Below are 20488 nucleotides of genomic sequence, written 5' to 3' on the forward strand. Positions count from 1 at the left end.
GACCGGCGAGCTGACTTCTGTCTCCTGTCTGCGGAAGCTGCGTTGTCAGTAGGTGGACCAATCAGAAGGTGGCTAGCACGCCGGCTGCCCACCAGACTGGTGGGAAGAGAAGGCAGAGATTCCGGGGCCACCTTTTTGTGATCTGTAGCAAAATCAAACCTTGGTTAGCGTGCATGCCGGCAGCTTCTAGTCTAGTTCCAGCAGGTGTAGTGGGTGCCAGAAGGTTAGAGAATGTATCAAAGTTAGCATTCAAGAACTTACTTTGTAGGACGATACGTGTAGATGACACAGGGCAGGAAACTTCCATCTGGGCGTCCAGCGTTGCGGTGCGTGAGGCGGCCGGTGCCTCGATGAGTGGGAGGATCGGAGTCGGGGGCTCCTTCTCAGAGTCAGACGCGGCGACGGGACGTCTGGACAGACGCTTGCTGCGAGTGGATGGCTGCCCTGGAGGCCGTGCAGGGGCGGACGGTGTCCCTGGGGGCCGAGCAGGGGGACACAGCTGAGGGAACGGCTGCCTCTGCTCTGTGGGAACCTGCTTCAGTCCAGTTTTGGGCCTGAACTCAAGTTTGGAGTCGGGCTGGACGTTTGAAGCTTTGTTTGAAGTCGAACTGGACTTGGAACTGCAACTCGGGGGCCGAGGAACTTTCAGTTTGGCCTCTTTTTTACCGGGCTGACTCTCACAGGCGCCCACCGCCTGCGTCCTCAGAGGAGGTAGGCGGGTCTTTGCTGCTGGAGCATCGGCCGCGGTGTCTTCTGGTACAGACGCCAAACCAGAGCTGGTCTTACCAGGTAACTTTGGGTTCCTGGTGAGCACATCCCTGGACTGTTGCCCTGGCTCAGTCTCCTTTCTTTTCCTGGATGTGGTTATTGAGGGAAAGCGAGGCGCCCCAGGAAGGGACACCCCATCTTCTTTCTTTCCTTTATTCATGACTGCAAAGGAAGGGGAAGAGAGACTCTCTCCAAATGTCATACTGCAAACACCAGGACACTTGATAGAACTGATTAGAAAAACGTGATTTTACCAATCAGTTTACTAATCTAGCTATTTAAAGTCTAATTTAGTACTCACCTAGGTCATTTTTAGGTCATCCTACATCCCTGATATGACACCCTCTGAGTTCAGCAAACGTCTCACACTTTTACACCCGCCCTTCAAGCGAACACGCTGAACGATGGGTGAACGATAATTGATTTATTCTCCGGTATCTGAAAACACAACATTTGGCTGATTAATAACTATTCTCTGAGAAAGATACAATTTTCTTAAAGAAAATATCACGTTAGATAATTCTATAAAACTATCGAAAACCAAGATGAAAAACTTTGACTTTGAACGTTTATCACAGTCCATTCTACGCCAAACTTCCCAGGTACCGTCAACATATTTAACAAAACCATTTAACACAAAAGTAGATTGTGAGTTAGTTTTAGGCTATAACTTTTCTTGGCAGATTCATCCCAGACCTCAATATTTGTTACTTACCCACGGAATCTTCTGCTACTATCACACAGGAACGATGCTCAAACGTATGACCTAAATGATTTGCACATGCATTTATATGCTCGGCTACATTGTGACGTCACGTATTGAAGGCTACTCATGGCTGTGTTACGTCACGAATGGGTTATTGGTTTTATACAAAATGGTCACATCAATGGAACATTCTGGAAACAAATATATCACAATCCGGGTTAGATCGATTTTTTGTTCCGTCTCCTGCTGCCAAGAAGAAAAAGCTCCAAAACTATGTCCATTGCTATGCAACTTCTGTATAACCTCGAGTCCAGTTATCTGTGCCGGTGTTCACAATCACAGCTACGATAGCTGGGTGACACTTCCAAGCAGATAACTAGATCTAGTTTACAAAACAAAATACACGACAAGCAGGCTAACATATTGAACTGACATTTGCCATATTTACAAAGACGAATTCGAGTAAATACGTTATGCAGTAGCTTAATAATAATAGTGAGTGCCTCCGAATCTAAGTAGGCCTATGGATTGAGACCTTTTCTGGTTATGAAATCGCAACTGTGGCGGTTTGAGGGGCCATTTAGGAAATTCAGACTGTCCCTTATACAAACACATATTAAACACATACACATTCACATATTAAACGTTCACACACATCCATACTACGAAAACTCACATCCAACATGTGAAATATGAAACGCATTCACATGTGAAGTGTTCACACGCATTCATACTACTGCAAACTTACATAGCTACACAGGCCTACATATTAAATGCTGGCACAGACGCATGTGAAACACATTTAGACTCATATATGAAACGCTCAAGTCTTTAAGGATGAGTAAGAAGCTTTTGATAGATCTAGAAAAAGTCAATAAAGCAGGGTTCTGGAAATTGATCGAGTGCGAAGATTTTTTGCTATAACTATTTGGCAGATTCATCACGACCTCTCAAAATTTGCTACTTACCCACGGTATCTTCTGTTACTTGTGCTGTGAAGTGTCTCCGCTTTATACGGCGTGGCGTCTCCACATGTATCACACAGGAACGATGCTCAAACGTATGAAATAAATGATTTGCACATGGATTTATATGCTCGGATACATTATGACGTCACATATTGTAGTACTCATGGCTGTGTTACGTCACAAACGGTTTATTGGTTTTATACAGTGGTCGAGGGCGAATATTTTTTGCTGTCGCTTCCTTTCATGGCAAGACACAATAGCCTACAGCCCTGCCCTGAAATGCACCCCCAATGTCATTTCTGTTCTGTATATCCCAGCATCAAATGATTCTTACTGTACATTGAGGGGACTAGTATGAGTAACCAGAGTAAGTTTCATGCATGTGACTCTTTCCTAATGAGAGCTAGCAGGGGGTGCATTTCTTGGAAAGACACAATACAGCCCTGCCCTGAAATGCATCCCCTGCTAACCTGTGAGAACATTTGCTTTGATGTTGATAGGTAGAGGTTTTAGTACTTGCAAGAAATGCACCCCCTGCTAACGCTGACTAGGAAAGTAACAACAGTCTATTTACAAAATAATGCAAAGAGACAGGATTCCAGCAATAAATTTTTATTCAGGATATCCTTTAATCACTTGTGTTTAGCTGAGCATCCCACCAGTTATGTTATTACATTTTGATCTATTAACATTGTTTATTTTTGCTTTCTTTTTTTTAATGTATTTTCTTATTTACGAAAACTCTAATTTCACCTGACACCAAGATAACCTGACATTGTTATTAACGCGATTGGCTTATAGGTTCAACAATGATTTAAGATAAATTGTCGATTAATTCTCAAAACATCCTAAAGCCCGTTATCCCCAGGCTATGCAATTTCTTGGCAACAGTCGCAAAACAAGCTTGTCATTCACACTGTTGCATCACTAAAATCACCTGATTATCTTATCTCTTATCTTAAATCACCCATAGAGCTCAATCAACATGAAGGAATTAAGCTTTTAATTCCTTCACCCCCAAAGTCTCAGAAAGATCGGAGGGAGAATGAAATAGACAGTTTCTTTATCAATTCAATGATCTGGATTAATTCTTAAAGCACTATGGCATAACCCTATGATATGTGCAGCCTTAAAAAGAATGACTTCAGTGTCAGGTGGACACAGTTCATGCTGTTTCTACAGTTTGATCCCATATCAAGTGTTTCAAAATAGTAACATACATTTAAGATTTGCCACAATCATCTTTGCAATTAAAGTGAAAACATTGAAACCTTTATAGTCTTCAATGATGCAGTCAGTACTGTAATCCTCTGCAAAGCTATTTCATAACAGTGAATATTAATATTCATGGGCAACATTAATTAATATGAATTCAGCATTAGACAGCAACAATCTGATAAGGTACTTGCAGATCTCTGCTTTTGAGTAGTCAACTAAGTTCAACTGGTGACACTAAAACTGTCTTGTGACATCTTCCGGACAATCAAACTATTGCTCAGAAAGTAACAGGAAGTTCCAGGGAAAATAACACGTAGTTAAACAACAATATCAAACCAAAGCTCATTCAATATTTCATAAAGGAAAATCACATAGAAATGGGATTGAAAGCTGTGGGTATGAAAGCAATTATCTTGAAATATGAATTTATTTCAATGTAAAAAAAAGAATCTGATCCAAAAAGTCAAGGCTCGGAAATTCACGCTGCTCCTATCAAACAGTAAAATTCAGATCCAAAGAAATTCAATTAAAAATATTAAAGCTTCAGAAATTCAAATAGAACAAAATTCAGGCTAGTCAAATTTGAATGGTCAAATTCAGATCCCTAAAATTAGAACCCAAAAAATTAGAAGAATTTGAATTTCAGAAGCTTGAATTTTTTTTATTTAATTTTTGGATCTGAATTTTACTGTTCGAATTTGAGCAACCTGAATTTCTGAACCTTGAATTCTTGGATCGGATTTTTTTTTTTAACATTTAAATAAATTCACATTTCAATTTTAAAGAGGTGAATTCATAACCAACGGTGGTAGGTTATGAAAATTCAAAACATGTCACTGATTTGCTGCCATACATGAGGGTACTTTTGACACAAATCAGTATCAATTAATAAATGCATCTACAAGTTATGGTATCAAAATTATAAAGTGGTTACATTCCATGTTGCTATGAATGTTCATACTGTAATTTATGGCAACAATTCTCTAGCTGAGTTCAATGTTCCAAGTGTCCTTCCACCAGGCTGTACAGCAACAAGCTTGCCAGCAGAGGGCGCTGTTCATCAGCCGCATAACATTGTCCTAGTGCTTCCTCTGAAAGAGGGCTTGCATGATCACCTCCAGGATGTCACTCCAGAGTACTCATATGAAGGAGAAGAAATATCTTTCTGTCTTTTGTTGACTACTGAGCCTCTTTCACCTCACTGTGGGGACAATAATCCCTTCTATAAAAAAGCCCTTGTTGTTTTGTTGTTCTAGAGACTCCTATGTCCGCTGTGGTAGATCCTCTACACAGGTAAAGAACGTACAAAAATACAAAAAACAAAGTAGAAACTGTTTAGCCTGCGTTCTCCCGCTGATCCATGACAACAAGGAGAGACTGTGATTGGTCACGTCCACCTGTGGAGAACCAATGAGCAGGCCAGGGAGACCAGGAACAGGGTGGCTGATAGGGTAATCTCACAGGCCCCGCCACAGTCTTTGGCATTTTCCTGCAACAGGACAGAAAAGACAAACAGGCATCAGTATGAATTCAGCCCAATACTGAGTTACTGACAAAAGAACAGTGAATTAATACTAAAATGTAAATTTTTGTATGCTGAAAGACCTTGGGATGGTAGGAGTGGCAGGATTCGGGGCGGCGTCGAACCTTTTGAGACTTCATCCTGTTACACTTGACTGAAGCATTATGTACACTGGAGTTAAGTAAACACCGGGCGCACAAAATCATTAACAAACAATACTTATAGTACATATTAGTAGGCCTACTTTTAAGATATTTATTCTATATAAAATGGGATAATATGGGAGTCAGGTGGCTGAGCGGTTAGGGAAGCGGGCTAGTAATCAGAAGGTTGCCAGTTCGATTCCCGGCTGTGCCAAATGAAGTTGTGTCCTTGGGCAAAGCACTTCACCCTACTTGCCTCGGGGAGAATGTCCCTGTACTTACTGTAAGTCGCTCTGGATAAGAGCGTCTGCTTAATGACTAAATGTAAATGTAAATTTAAATAAAAAATCGTTTTCGATAGGTACAGCTCAGTGATAGGGTCATCAACTTGACATCTAGAGACCACCAGGTTGAAACCCACACAGGTAGCCTTACATCTGCTCAATACATCCATCATCATGCTCATCACCATGAGCGTCATCCTGACCCTCACACAAAGGAAGGATATATTTGATCTCTTTGGGCTCCAGGAGGATGGCTGAGTACTGGCGTGAGCAGTCACAGTCCGCCTGGACCACCATCAGCAGCAGGTTACTGTCAGGTACCTTCTGCACCACGAACATCCTGCAACACAACACACTCAGGACCAGACACATCCTGCAACACAACACACTCAGGACCAGACACATCCTGCAACACAACACACTCAGGACCACACACATCCTGCAACACAACACACTCAGGACCACACACATCCTGCAACACAACACACTCAGGACCAGACACATCCTCCAACACAACACACTCAGGACCAGACACATCCTGCAACACAACACACTCAGGACCACACACATCCTGCAACACAACACACTCAGGACCAGACACATCCTGCAACACAACACACTCAGGACCAGACACATCCTGCAACACAACACACTCAGGACCAGACACATCCTCCAACACAACACACTCAGGACCAGACACATCCTGCAACACAACACACTCAGGACCACACACATCCTGCAACACAACACACTCAGGACCACACACATCCTGCAACACAACACACTCAGGACCAGACACATCCTGCAACACAACACACTCAGGACCACACACATCCTGCAACACAACACACTCAGGACCACACACATCCTGCAACACAACACACTCAGGACCAGACACATCCTGCAACACAACACACTCAGGACCAGACACATCCTGCAACACAACACACTCAGGACCACACACATCCTGCAACACAACACTCTCAGGACCACACACATCCTGCAACACAACACACTCAGGACCACACACATCCTGCAACACAACACACTCAGGACCACACACATCCTGCAACACAACACACTCAGGACCAGACACACCCTGCAACACAACACACTCAGGACCAGACACATCCTGCAACACAACACACTCAGGACCATCCAGGAACATTGACTTTACTTATAAAGTAAAGTCAATGTGAAAATCAGATTATGTAAGTACTGTGTGTGTATGTGTTTGTATGTGTGTGTCTGTATTACGGTTCTTACTTCTGACAGCGTCCACATTTAATGAGGCTGTTGGTCTCTCGGATGGAGTAGTCGTACATAAAGCCAGGGTATGCTGTGTCACAGGGCTGCAATGCATCCACCTTCTTCTGCTTGTGGCCTGAGAAACAAACCACACACAATACATCTCAGCACAAGCTCAAAAACCTGCATTTCACTAACTCTCACACACACACACACACTCAACAAACGATGATGATGAATGTTTTTTAAACGTCATTCCAACCACAGAAGTACCCCCTAACACTCACTGTGTCTACGTCACAGGCTACTGAGGAGGCCCCAGAGTCACTCACTTGTGTGGTAGCCAGCCTTGGCTGTGTGGTGGGGCCACAGCGGAGGAGGGGTGGAGGAATGAGCAGGGCAGGATGGATGATGGAGCGCAGAGAAGTGGATGAACATGGCATATGAAATCAGCACAAAGCCAAAGCACCGTGAGATTGAAATGACCATTGATATGAGAGACAGTGAACTGTGAATGACAGAGACGACCACACAGAGAACATCATGGGGTGGTTCAGAGTGGGGTCAGGATGTTTCACACTGCACACACACACACACACACACACACACACACACACACACACACACACACACACACACACACACACACACACACACACACACACACACACACACACACACACACACACACACACACACACACACACACACACACACCATCTTGTTTGTGGACCTTCCCAGGTGAGGCATGTCTCTGAGCCTGGTCTAAACCCTGGTGTTTTCACAGCCTTTTGTTGCTCAAAGCACCAACAGAATGTCTCACCTTCGACAAAGTAATCTGAGTGCCACAGCCCACAAAAGTTGAAGTCCAGAATAAACCTGTTCGAGGAGTATGGGAAAATGACACTGTCAAAAGACGCTGACGAGATGACAATAAGGTGTGTATAACAAGTCCAGGCGTATTGTACAGGTGACAGACGAGACAAAAGATGGTTCTTACATCAACATGTTAGAGAAAAGCCACCTGAGGATCGCTGCAAGGCCGTAGAATGGCTGTGGAACATTAGGAGGAACAATAACAAGCAGAGGATCAGGAACAATGGATTCAAGGACGACCAACTGAACTGGTGTAACGAAAAGGAACTAGCAACAGAAAACCATACGTGTCAGATCACCGGTTCTGATAGTGTATATTATAGATAGATGATACTGTCTATTATAGATACTACAGACACTACTAAAGACAGACAGACACAATAAACAGACAGACACGATAGACTGTCTGTCCGTCCATCGTGTCTGTATGTGTCTGCATCTATCTATCAGTGTATCCGTTTATCTGTCTATCAGTCTATCTGTCTGTCTGTCCATCTGTCTGTCTGTCCATCTGTCTGTCTGTCCATCTGTCTGTCTGTCCATCTGTCTGTCTGTCCATCTGTCTGTCTGTGTTTCAAACTCCCTCCCTCCCTCTCTCCCTCCATGTGTTTGATACTCACGCTGAGTAGTGGGCGAGCGCTGCTGGCATGATGGTGACTGCTTCTGCACATGCCCTGATAATCAAACAGCGACACTCTGTAGGAGAAACACAAACTCCGGAGGTTTAGAACCACTCCATCTTCCCAAACCTCTGATAGCATCACTTCATGATTTATTCAGAACATGCAGCTATATGTAGCCTCACGTACTTCTTGTACATGCCAGACTTGATCAGAGAAGCCATCACAGACCCGTCCACTTCACCGAAGAACTTTCCCACCTGCCAAGGAGCACCGACAGACAACAAACAAATATATTTTATTCCCATGTTCTGTATACTCTGTGAGAGTGAGAGTATACAGAACCTGTAAAAATACATATTTTACAATGATCCAATGCATTGTACATCCTATATGAATTCATGCACTGTAGAGAACCCAATTTCAACCACTAGAGTTGAATAGCAACTCAACAAAGAGTCCTGGTGCCGGGCGTATGCATTACTTTGACAATACACATGAAACCCATTACAGGAAGCTCAGTGTGTGCATACAATGTGTGCTAGCAACCATGTTTACATCACTAACAACATGAAGAACGAATGTTTAGACTCCAAAGTAACCAAACCGACTCAACTAGTTCTCTTTTCTTTCAACTGTACATGTGTTTAGCGTTGCTGCTCCTGTGCCCTGTGTTTACGCTAGCCTCTTCAAACACATGAACGTGAGTGGATGTTGTGTTACAGGGCATTCAACACCACAGATTTACTCATAACATCGGCCTCTGCCTGTCTCGTCTAAACAGCAAACACATCACTGTACTGTGTGAATTATTCAGCCTACTTTATTTCAGCAATACTGTCCGCATTCACAGGTTCCCCTCTCTCCCCTGTTCTCTGCAACTGCGTCTGACACTTTATTTCAATCTCAGAGAGGAAGGGAATTTCCCTGTGGCTTTTTAAGAGATGCAGTGTTGGTGAGTGTCAGCTCCCAGAAGCCTCGGCTCTGAATGGAACTTGACGCTCTATTTACCTGGCAGGAAAACGCAGTGGCAGAGAAACAACACAGCATTTCTGAGAGCGAAAACGCTGCTTTGCTACGTTCTGGACTGAAGGTGACGAAGACCCGTGGTCATGCAGCACAAGCAGAACGACGGAAAAGCCTTGTCACAACACACACGTTCCTGCAGCCTAGAAGCCTTCGTTAGCCTCTCATTGTGCTTCACTACAGTCTCCAGTACTTGGGTCTGTGACCCATTTCTTAAAGTCAGCACTCCCTCTATTTTTCCAGTGATTAAATATTTACCGTGCTCTGCGATGTTGGGCCCGACCCCTCTCCCCTGAAACAGGGATCCTCTCCCTGTTCCCACACAACTTTAGTCCAACCCTCAGCACAACGTTGGCAGTAGCACTTCATCATAAATATCTGCTTAGTAAGACATAAACATATTGAATAAGTGAGCTGGTTTAAATGTGTGCATCCCTGGGCTGGTACTGTCTCATGTTGGTGAGCGAGGCTGGCTCCGATGGCAGTGCTGGAGAGATCATTCAGGGGAACTACAGCTGATAGGATGAACAAGACCTGCAGGGTGTCATGTATGTACTGTTGAGATGTGTGCGCTCTCGTTTAACTACCCTTGGAGCGAACAGAATTCCCCACAGGATAGTAAGCTTTAAAAAAAAATGACATTGTGAGAACATATTCTTGGGCCCAACAACTTACATTTACATTTAGTCATTTAGCAGACGCTCTTATCCAGAGCGACTTACAGTAAGTACAGGGACATTCTCCCTGAGGCAAGTAGGGTGAAGTGCCTTGCCCAAGGACACAACTTCATTTTGCACAGCCAGGAATCGAACCAGCAACCTTCAGATTACTAGCCCAATTCGGCTCAGCCATCTGACTTCCCAACTTCAAGTGCTGTTTCTAGAGGGGATTAGGAGGTTAAGGTTAAGGGTTGTGGATAACACGCTACTGAATGGGAGTGAATTCTCTGTCCTCACTAGGATAGTAAAACAAACCAATGTGTGTTTCACTTGCATGTGTGTTTTCCGACATGCAAGTTCCCACTGTTCTTCAAACCACTTTATCGACATAATACTCATTCTGCCGGCCGGGCTGAACACAGCTCCGTATTGTAATCCCAGGAGCCCCACGCCCAGCTAAACGGGTCAGGGACGCAGAGCATGCAGGCAAACCCTGGCAGGGCAGCAGTGGGCCAGCTGTCTGGCAGGACAACAATCTGGGCAGCGGGGGAGGGGGGGGCAGAGGGCAGGTCACCCTGGACAGTATGGGATGGGCTCAACCCCCCCCCCTCCCCTCCAGTCACAGATGATGTTGGTGTATGGCAGTTAATGAGCCAACGCGCTAATCTCTCTCTGGGTTTAGTAGTCCACGCTAATCTGGTGTGTGGAGGGCTATGCTGTGGTAATCTGGTGTGTGGAGGGCTGTGCTGTGGTACTGGGGGGTACAAACACCCCGACTGTTTAACTGTGGAATCCTTGTTCTTTACCGTTTCAGTGCCATCTTCATTTTTTTAAGTTAAACAAATGAATGGACCCGCCAAGTGTGTCATGCCTGTCCGCCCCCTACCACAGAGCATGAAGGGAAGCTGGACGATGGAGTTAGCCATTAGCCGTTAGCGCTGAGCATGAAGGGAAGCTGGACGATGGAGTTAGCCATTAGCCGTTAGCGCTGAGCATGAAGGGAAGCTGGACGATGGAGTTAGCCATTAGCCGTTAGCGCTGAGCCCCTAATGCGCCTGACAGGGATTAGGACATAAGTGTCCTCAAATCCTATGAGTGCTCCAGATGTTGTTTATGTACCACCTTATGAGATGCCAGCAACCACGTCATACAATGCTCTTTTTCTGTCTATCTCTCTCTCTCTCTCTCTGTGTCTCTCTCTCTGTGTCTCTCTCTCTCTTTGGAGCTCAGACATGTACCATGTCAAAAACAGTGCTGAGGTGCAAAGGCTAAACAGAAACTACAGTACATCTCCAGCTTACTGATCATCCAGAACAATGGATCATCTTTACGTGACATCAAGTTCAAATCTCACAACAATCAGAGTTACTGTGGGGGATGTGCAAAACAATTGCATAAAATGAGATATTTCACTATCATGGTGGTTAGATTAGCGTAAAACAGTTTGCGATGGTTAGCTGGTTGTTGCTGAAAGGGTGTTTAGATAGCAGTGAGGATGTATGGTGGCCTGTGTGGGTCAGAGAGATGTCCTCACCTCTGCCCTCTCCTTAGACACCACGATGAAGCCGTTGTTGTCGACCAGGTAACAGTTAAGATCCTACAGGCACAAATTGGGAAACATTAGTACATTAAACTCCTTTTTCTTTTTTTTACAAAATTACATAACAACTATTCATTTACTGTAAATGTGCTATTTCAGAACATAGTGTGTATGTTAAGACAGCACGACCAACGTCGGGCTGTGGACTCCTACTGATTGAAGAGCGAAAAGTGAAAGAGTCTGACGTAAACAGCCTGGTGTAACCCTGACAGCAGCTTTGAGCCCCTCCCCATGGCTGACCCTCTAATCGTACAAGTACACAGTGGTTCAGGCTATTCATAGGTCTGTTTAATTACAATTTACCACAAGGATATAATAATTCATTAAGTGAATGCATGTTTAGGATCAGTACTTACAATACTCTCACAGCTGAGAGGACACACCCCTTCAATATCACTGCACTGTAAAGAGAGAGAGAGACCAAGAGCGAGACAGAGAGAGAGATAGAAAGAAAGAAAGAGATGGATGACAGACAGAAATAGATGGATGAGAGTGATAGAAAGAGACAGATATTTGGGCAGGATGTCAGAGGGGTCAGGGTACGTCTTTATGTTGTGTCCCACAGTCAGATTAATCATGACGGCTTTGGATGAAGTCCTACAGGATCGACACAGTCTCCCATCACACGACCAGGACAAACCTCCACATCAACACCTCTCCATTATCTACAGACAAGAACTCATGTGGATGGAAAGCAAATGGTGCTGGCTACTTACATCAGTGCTGTCAGGCTGTGGGTGAGAGAGGGAGAGAAGGAGAGAGGGAGAGAAGGAGGTAAAACACGAGGGAGACAATAAGGGAAATAAATGGATCATAGTTTGACTGAAAGAAGATGGACAATAGCTCCAGACACAACAGCTGGAAATATCTGAAGTTTATTTTCAGTTAAAATGTCTTCAGTTAAAATGTCTGTACCAGTTCATGTCCTCTAGGGGCCAATGATGGGACATGTATTTTAGTATTTAGCATTTACAGCTTTATAAATGTTGCCCACCTATACATATGAAAAACAGCTATTCCAAATCATTCAAATGTTTGTGCACAGTACAGTACATTCACACAGATATCCTGCCATTTATTTCAATGTAGCTCTGCGACAATGGTGTCATCGATCATCAGGGTGGAGGGAGGTAGGTGGAAGTTAGCCAAGCATGTCAAAAGCCATTTATTGTTTCTGCCGGTCTGTGTGCTAGTCTGTGTGTGTGTGTGTGACTGGATGTCTGTGTGTGTGTGTGTGTGTGTGTGTGTGTGTGTGAGTGTGTGTGTGAGTGTGTGTGTGTAAGCACACCCTCATATTCATCGCTCACCTGTTTAGCGATGGCCCAGAGTCTCCTCTCCAGCATGTCCAAGGACATCTGCACCCCGACGGCTAGAAACACAAACACAAACGCCCCCAGGTGAGACCCACCGAGCAACAACCACTTCCTGACTTGACCTTGTCTGTGAGTGTCTGCTACAGTCCTGAGAGGGAAGAAAACTACAGCGTGACAGGAAATCGATCGGGCCTTCAGTTCACCTTTGGGCAGTTGGGTGCTGAGCCCCTTCTGGCTGCTGCTGGCTGCATGCTAATGCACCCTGAGCAAACACACAAAGCGTGTCATACAGGTGAGCCTTGTCTGGGTGGGGGCAGGCTTCTGTAAACACACGCTGGCGCTCAGAGAGGAGCTGTGGGCGACAGCAGGACAGTAACAAGGCTCTCCCAGGAGGGATCTGCAGGGCTGCAGGGAGGTGATGGAGTGTGTTGGAGGGGTCTGCAGGGCTGCAGGGAGGTGATGGAGTATGTTTGCTTCTACTGGCACAGCCGTGACAAAAAGAAAGCAAATATTCTCATTCAAACATTCAAACGCACACCTACACAACCACACACCTACAGATACACACAAACATCCACACTCACACCTAAACACCCACACATCATCACCATCATCCACAGTGCGTCTAGTTAGGCACATCCTCTACTGTGTGCTCCGCCACCCAGACTGTGTGCTCCTCCACCCAGACTGTGTGCTCCTCCACCCAGACTGTGTGCTCCGCCACCCAGACTGTGCACTCCTCCACCCAGACTGTGTGCTCCTCCACCCAGACTGTCCCCCCCTCCACCCAGACTGTGCGCTCCTCCACCCAGACTGTGCCCCCCTCCACCCAGACTGTGTGCTCCTCCACCCAGACTGTCCCCCCCTCCACCCAGACTGTGCGCTCCTCCACCCAGACTGTGTCCCCCTCCACCCAGACTGTGTGCTCCTCCACCCAGACTGTGCGCTCCTCCACCCAGACTGTGCGCTCCTCCACCCAGACTGTGTGCTCCTCCACCCAGACTGTGTGCTCCTCCACCCAGACTGTCCCCCCCTCCACCCAGACTGTGCGCTCCTCCACCCAGACTGTGTCCCCCTCCACCCAGACTGTGCCCCCCTCCACCCAGACTGTGTGCTCCTCCACCCAGACTGTGTGCTCCTCCACCCAGACTGTGTGCTCCTCCACCCAGACTGTGCGCTCCTCCACCCAGACTGTGTCCCCCTCCACCCAGACTGTGTCCCCCTCCACCCAGACTGTGCCCCCCTCCACCCAGACACCACTACAGCTCTCGTGCCCTGACAGGACCGTGCAGCACCGCAGCATGCGTCGCTCGTCAGTGTGACTTCCTCCCGATCTTCATGTAGTGGGTTTAGAACTTGTGTCCTCTGACTGACAATGCGACCACCACCTTCACAAACACCGCTTCAACCTGCTACACCACCTGCTACATCACCTAAAGCTAGCTCTCCGATGGCGCGGGTGAGCGGTGTTTACGCTGAGGATGTTTAACCAGTTCAACAGGGTTACAGCAACACGATGACACCTTCAAATTACTTTTCTGATGACTTCTGATTGGTTCGGATTTGGACGAGAGCCAACCGGCAGGCTCATCCACCCCACACAGACCCCGCCCAGCATGACAGAGCGACCAATGACACAGCAGCATGAGTCAAGGGCAGCGTGTGAGCCCCGTAATTATGTGGTGATGTCACAGGGTCTCTGCAGCCAGTCTGCAGGTGATTTGACTGTTTCAGCTGCAGTGGGTCCTCCACACACACACACATACACACACTAACTGTTCACAGTAATGATGAGACTCAACCATGCACACACACAACAACAAACACACACACAAATGACCTTCACTCTATTCTTTTGGGGCAGAATGATTCTCAGCCTAGTGTTCAAGCTTTGGATCAGCCTCCTCTATGAAGCACTGGGCTATATCAGCTGATGCCCCCTCCCTCCCTCCCTCCCTCCCTCCCTCCCTCCCTCCCTCCCTCCCTCCCTCCCTCCCTCCCTCCCTCCCTCCCTCCCTCCCTCCCTCCCTCCCTCCCTCCCTCCCTCCCTCCCTCCCTCCCTCCCTCCATCATTTTCCCTCTTACTCACACACACTCACAACCTCTCATTCAGTGAGAGCTCGCACAGCTGGAACACACTCCAATGTTGCTATTTTTATCAACCTCAGCTTAGTGCACTCAGACACACACACACACACACAAACAGAGCACTCACATTTACGGTACCGTACGGTGCTCACCCAGGATCTCAGAAGACATGTGCCGTCCTGCTGAAACTACAGAGTGTTAACTCTCTCCAGCAAACACACTCTCTCTTTCTCACACACACACACACACACAGCCTCCCCCTCAGAGCGACAGAGCTCCTGCACAGAGGAGCAGTCTGACCGCCTGGACGACCCCGAGGAAAGAGGACTGAAGAGCTGTGCTCAGAGACAGGTCAGCTACGGACAGAGCAGGAGCCAGAGAATGTGTTACTTCAGCAGGAACGCTGCCCTTCAAAGCCCCTGCACACTGAGGTCTGCAGACAGGACACAGCACTGAACAGGAGGAACCAGGAGGATCTTCTGTCATCTTCTGAGGAAGGACGAGAGCAGAGAAACCTTCCTCCCGCACAAACACTACAGGCGCCGCGATCACAACTCCCTCCACACTTCTGAAAGCAGATGGTGAGTGCTGGACTTGGTACGTGCAGATGTGTGTGAAGGTGTTTAGGTGTGTGTGTGTGCAATGTTTACACACTCCTGCAGCTGATGTGGAAGTATCTGTGTAAAGAACGTTGTTCCCTCCTGTGTACATACACATGTATAATCAATCTTCCTGTTTGCGTGCTCTTTGGGATTGTGAATTTCACAGGCAAGATCCTTGTTGTCGCTCCACTATAATCAGGGAGAGCAACTATTGACCGTTACTGTCTCCCTCAGGGTACAGACAGAGTTAATCCATATGCTTGGGACACTGAGGTACAGTGGCAGTAGCTTGTAGGCTATGCATGGTAAAAAGACTGCAGATAGAAAGTATCCATGTGAGAAAAATTATTAAAATATTTGGGATCCAGATACAGTAAAATATAATCGGGGTTTTGCTCATGTGTGGTGGGACTCATGTGTGTTCAGCCTCCATCTGCACCACAATATCTGCAGCCACAATATCACAATATCTATATCACACCTATCGTCCAACTCATTGAGGATTGAGCTACTGGTTCTAATGTCAGACAGAATATGTTGCTGCACATTCCTGACCTGCCAGTCTGTGTGTGTGTGTGAGGTGGACTGAGGGGGCACTTGCAGGTGATCCTCTCTAACAGACCCCCTGGTGAGATCACACGGGGGAGCCCAGGACTGCACTGAAGGGGAATCTGTGACGACCAGTTTGTGTCCACACAGGTGCTGGTCGAGCCAGCCCTGCCCTGCTCTGAGTGAGAGGACACTTCAGGTGCCAGCCCTGCCCTGCTCTGAGTGAGAGGACACTTCAGGTGCCAGCCCTGCCCTGCTCTGAGTGAGAGGACACTTCAGGTGCCAGCCCTGCCCTGCTCTGAGTGAGAGGACACTTCAGGTGCCAGCCCTGCCCTGCTCTGAGTGAGAGGACACTTTAGGTGCCAGCCCTGCCCTGCTCTGAGTGAGAGGACACTTCAGGTGCCAGCCCTGCCCTGCTCTGAGTGAGAGGACACTTCAGGTGCCAGCCCTGCCCTGCTCTGAGTGAGAGGACACTTCAGGTGCCAGCCCTGCCCTGCTCTGAGTGAGAGGACACTTCAGGTGCCAGCCCTGCCCTGCTCTGAGTGAGAGGACACTTCAGGTGCCAGCCCTTCCCTGCTCTGAGTGAGAGGACACTTCAGGTGCCAGCCCTTCCCTGCTCTGAGTGAGAGGACACTTCAGGTGCCAGCCCTGCCCTGCTCTGAGTGAGAGGACACTTCAGGTGCCAGCCCTGCCCTGCTCTGAGTGAGAGGACACTTCAGGTGCCAGCCCTGCCCTGCTCTGAGTGAGAGGACACTTCAGGTGCCAGCCCTGCCCTGCTCTGAGTGAGAGGACACTTCAGGTGCCAGCCCTGCCCTGCTCTGAGTGAGAGGACACTTCAGGTGCCAGCCCTGCCCTGCTCTGAGTGAAAGGACACTTCAGGTGCCAGCCCTGCCCTGCTCTGAGTGAGAGGACACTTAATTATTGATGCCAGATCTTGTTGTTGTAGTGTCTTCCTGTCCAAGCTTTACTTAGATGCTCGGGATTGAGTCAGAGATTAGTGGCTTCTGAGAATCTGTTGAAATCCATCAGTCTCGTGTTGCTTCTGTGACAGATGACTACGTGGACGAGCCAGGATGCTCGGCTCGGCCGCCCAGAGGGCCAGGAGGCCACAGAACACAGGAAGAGCCAGATGAAAGGCTGAGTGATAGAAGAGAGATGAAGTGAGAGTAAACGAGAGAGAAAGAGAGTGAAGGAGAGAGAGAGAGGGAGCCTGGAGAGAACTAGGAGAGTTAAGAGAGAAAGAGAGAGATAAGAGAGGAGAGAGGAGAGAGAGCGTTAGTGTGTGGATGAATACATGGAAGGAGAATGGCCAGAAGCCTCTTCTGTTAAAAGCTGTATAAAGAGAAAATGACATACAACAGTCTCACTCTAAATCTAACCTATTTTATAGTCCTCAGCTTAGGGCAGTGTGTGTGTGTACAGTACCTTTGTGTGTTTGTGTACAGTGTGTGTACAGTATCTTTGTGTGTTTGTGTACAGTGTGTGTGAGACTGTGCGTAAGTATGCGTTTCTGTCATTTTCAGTGTGATTATTTGACTCCAAACATGAGTCTAAAACAGATGAAAAGCCAGTGTCTGAGGACTGTGTGCTGTTAGTATGTGTGTCCTGGTGGACTGTGTGCTGTTAGTGTGTGTCCTGGTGGACTGTGTGCTGTTAGTGTGTGTGTCCGGTGGACTGTGTGCTGTTAGTGTGTGTCCTGGTGAACTGTGTGCTGTTAGTGTGTGTGTCCTGATGGACTGTGTGCTGTTAGTGTGTGTGTCCGGTGGACTGTGTGCTGTTAGTGTGTGTGTCCTGGTGAACTGTGTGCTGTTAGTGTGTGTGTCCTGGTGGACTGTGTGCTGTTAGTGTGTGTGTCCTGGTGGACTGTGTGCTGTTAGTGTGTGTGTCCGGTGGACTGTGAGCTGTTAGTGTGTGTGTCCGGTGGACTGTGTGCTGTTAGTGTGTGTGTCCTGGTGGACTGTGTGCTGTTAGTGTGTGTGTCCTGGTAGACTGTGTGCTGTCACACACACACTGTGTGTCCTGGTGGACTGTGTGCTGTCACACACACACTGTGTGTCCTGGTGGACTGTGTGCTGTCACACACACACTGTGTGTCCTGGTGGACTGTGTGCTGTCACACACACACTGTGTGTCCTGGTAGACTGTGTGCTGTCACACACACACTGTGTGTCCTGGTAGACTGTGTGCTGTCACACACACACTGTGTGTCCTGGTGGACTGTGTGCTGTCACACACACACTGTGTGTCCTGGTGGACTGTGTGCTGTCACACACACACTGTGTGTCCTGGTGGACTGTGTGCGGTCACACACACACTGTGTGTCCTGGTGGCTCCTAGATGGTTCCAGGACACAGAGACCACGTCTGATGCTGTCACATCACCTGGACACAAAGCAATGTCACACTACAGCACACATGATGGAATTTAGGATATTGATAAAAGTGCAGCACGGGTAGAGAAGGTTTTTGCCACTGGTGAAGTAGTTCAGTACTGGACAGACCAGCAAACAGACTGACCAGAAAACAGACCGACACACCAGCAAACAGACCGACACACCAGCAAACAGACCGACACACCAGCAAACAGACCGACACACCAGCAAACAGACCGACACACCAGCAAACAGACGAGAGCCCATAGCTTCTGTTTACAGATACATCATCTCCATACTGCCCTGACTGGTTCCCATGGCGCTGGTTAAGCTGCCCTGACTGGTTCCCATGGCGCTGGTTAAGCTGCCCTGACTGGTTCCCATGGCGCTGGTTAAGCTGCCCTGACTGCTCCTCCTCCAGGATGGTTTAACTGCTCTGCAGGGGAGCGCAGTCTCTCATCACACCACAAGGTGGGATGGACTCATGTCTTCCTTTAGCTTAGTAACGTTTGGATCAGAGATGTTCACCTTTAAAGGTGGACGTCCCTTTATGTAAAGGCTGTCCAGACTGTGGCTTCCCCGAGGGAGCAGCGAGAGATGTGGGTCAAGAGGTTTGACTCCGATCAGGTGTAAACACACCTGGAAATAGAAGAGGCCATCTGAGAGGAGTCATCCTAACCGCAGAGACACCCGACCACACACTCAGGTCTCAGGTGTCCTGATCAGGACCTCTCAGGTCTCCTGATCAGGACCAGGGGCAGCTGACACCAGTGAGTTATTGATGACGAACCATTAGATCACCGTGTCACTGACTTATCCCCTGATCCCCCCCTTTTTTAAAGATATATTTTTGGGCCTTTCCTTAGCTGTGTGAGACTGTTGAGACTGACAATAAATGTAGAGGAGAGAGAGAGAAAGAGACAGAGGGGGAGAGAGAAAGAGACAGAGGGGGAGAGAGAGAAAGACAGAAAATGGCCTGGGCGAGATTTGCACCCGGGTCGCTGCGTTAGGGCCTCTCCCCGTACAGTACACACCACACACAGGCCTCTCACAACATCCTCAGTTCCACCCGACCACACCGTGGCCACGCACAGACACACCGTGTTAACGAGGGCTCCTCACACACACCGTGTTAACGAGGGTTCCTCACACACACCGTGTTAACGAGGGTTCCTCACACACACCGTGTTGACGAGGGTTCCTCACACACACCGTGTTGACGAGGGTTCCTCACACACACCCGTGTTGACGAGGGTTTCTCACACACACCGTGTTAACGAGGGTTCCTCACACACACCGTGTTAACGAGGGTTCCTCACACACACCCGTGTTGACGAGGGTTCCTCACACACACCGTGTTAACGAGGGTTCCTCACACACACACCGTGTTAACGAGGGTCCCTCACTCACACCTGTGTTAACGAGGGTTCCTCACACACACCTGTGTTAACGAGGGTTCCTCACACACACCGTGTTAACGAGGGTTCCTCACACACACCTGTCTTAACGAGGGTTCCTCACTCACACCCGTGTTAACGAGGGTTCCTCACTCACACCCGTGTTAACGAGGGTTCCTCACACACACCCGTGTTAACGAGGGTTCCTCACACACACCGTGTTGACGAGGGTTCCTCACACACACCGTGTTAACGAGGGTTCCTCACACACACCTGTCTTAACGAGGGTTCCTCACACACACCGTGTTGACGAGGGTTCCTCACACACACCTGTCTTAACGAGGGTTCCTCACTCACACCTGTGTTAACGAGGGTTCCTCACACACACCCGTGTTGACGAGGGTTCCTCACTCACACCCGTGTTGACGAGGGTCCCTCACTCACACCTGTGTTAACGAGGGTTCCTCACACACACCTGTGTTAACGAGGGTTCCTCACACACACCGTGTTAACGAGGGTTCCTCACACAC

The 20488-nt window shown here is 47.8% G+C and overlaps 1 protein-coding gene across 1 annotated transcript in view; it reads right to left on the reverse strand.

Annotated features, from left to right (window-relative positions):
• Positions 1-5047: 5047 nt before the first annotated feature.
• Positions 5048-20488, reverse strand: part of cacna2d4b (calcium channel, voltage-dependent, alpha 2/delta subunit 4b) — a 45857-nt gene continuing 30416 nt past the window's right edge. The window contains exons 27-39 of the mRNA XM_067234412.1: positions 12946-13007; positions 12355-12369; positions 11995-12039; positions 11573-11635; positions 8543-8613; positions 8354-8429; positions 7858-7910; positions 7681-7736; positions 7190-7210; positions 6876-6993; positions 5834-5949; positions 5266-5348; positions 5048-5149 (exon numbers count right to left, since the gene is read on the reverse strand). Coding sequence (XP_067090513.1) covers positions 5048-5149; positions 5266-5348; positions 5834-5949; positions 6876-6993; positions 7190-7210; positions 7681-7736; positions 7858-7910; positions 8354-8429; positions 8543-8613; positions 11573-11635; positions 11995-12039; positions 12355-12369; positions 12946-13007 — 881 coding nt within the window. The remainder of the gene's footprint in view (positions 5150-5265; positions 5349-5833; positions 5950-6875; positions 6994-7189; positions 7211-7680; positions 7737-7857; positions 7911-8353; positions 8430-8542; positions 8614-11572; positions 11636-11994; positions 12040-12354; positions 12370-12945; positions 13008-20488) is intronic.

The sequence above is a fragment of the Osmerus mordax genome, chromosome 4 (assembly GCF_038355195.1).
Source record: "Osmerus mordax isolate fOsmMor3 chromosome 4, fOsmMor3.pri, whole genome shotgun sequence".
Taxonomy (NCBI): domain Eukaryota; kingdom Metazoa; phylum Chordata; class Actinopteri; order Osmeriformes; family Osmeridae; genus Osmerus; species Osmerus mordax.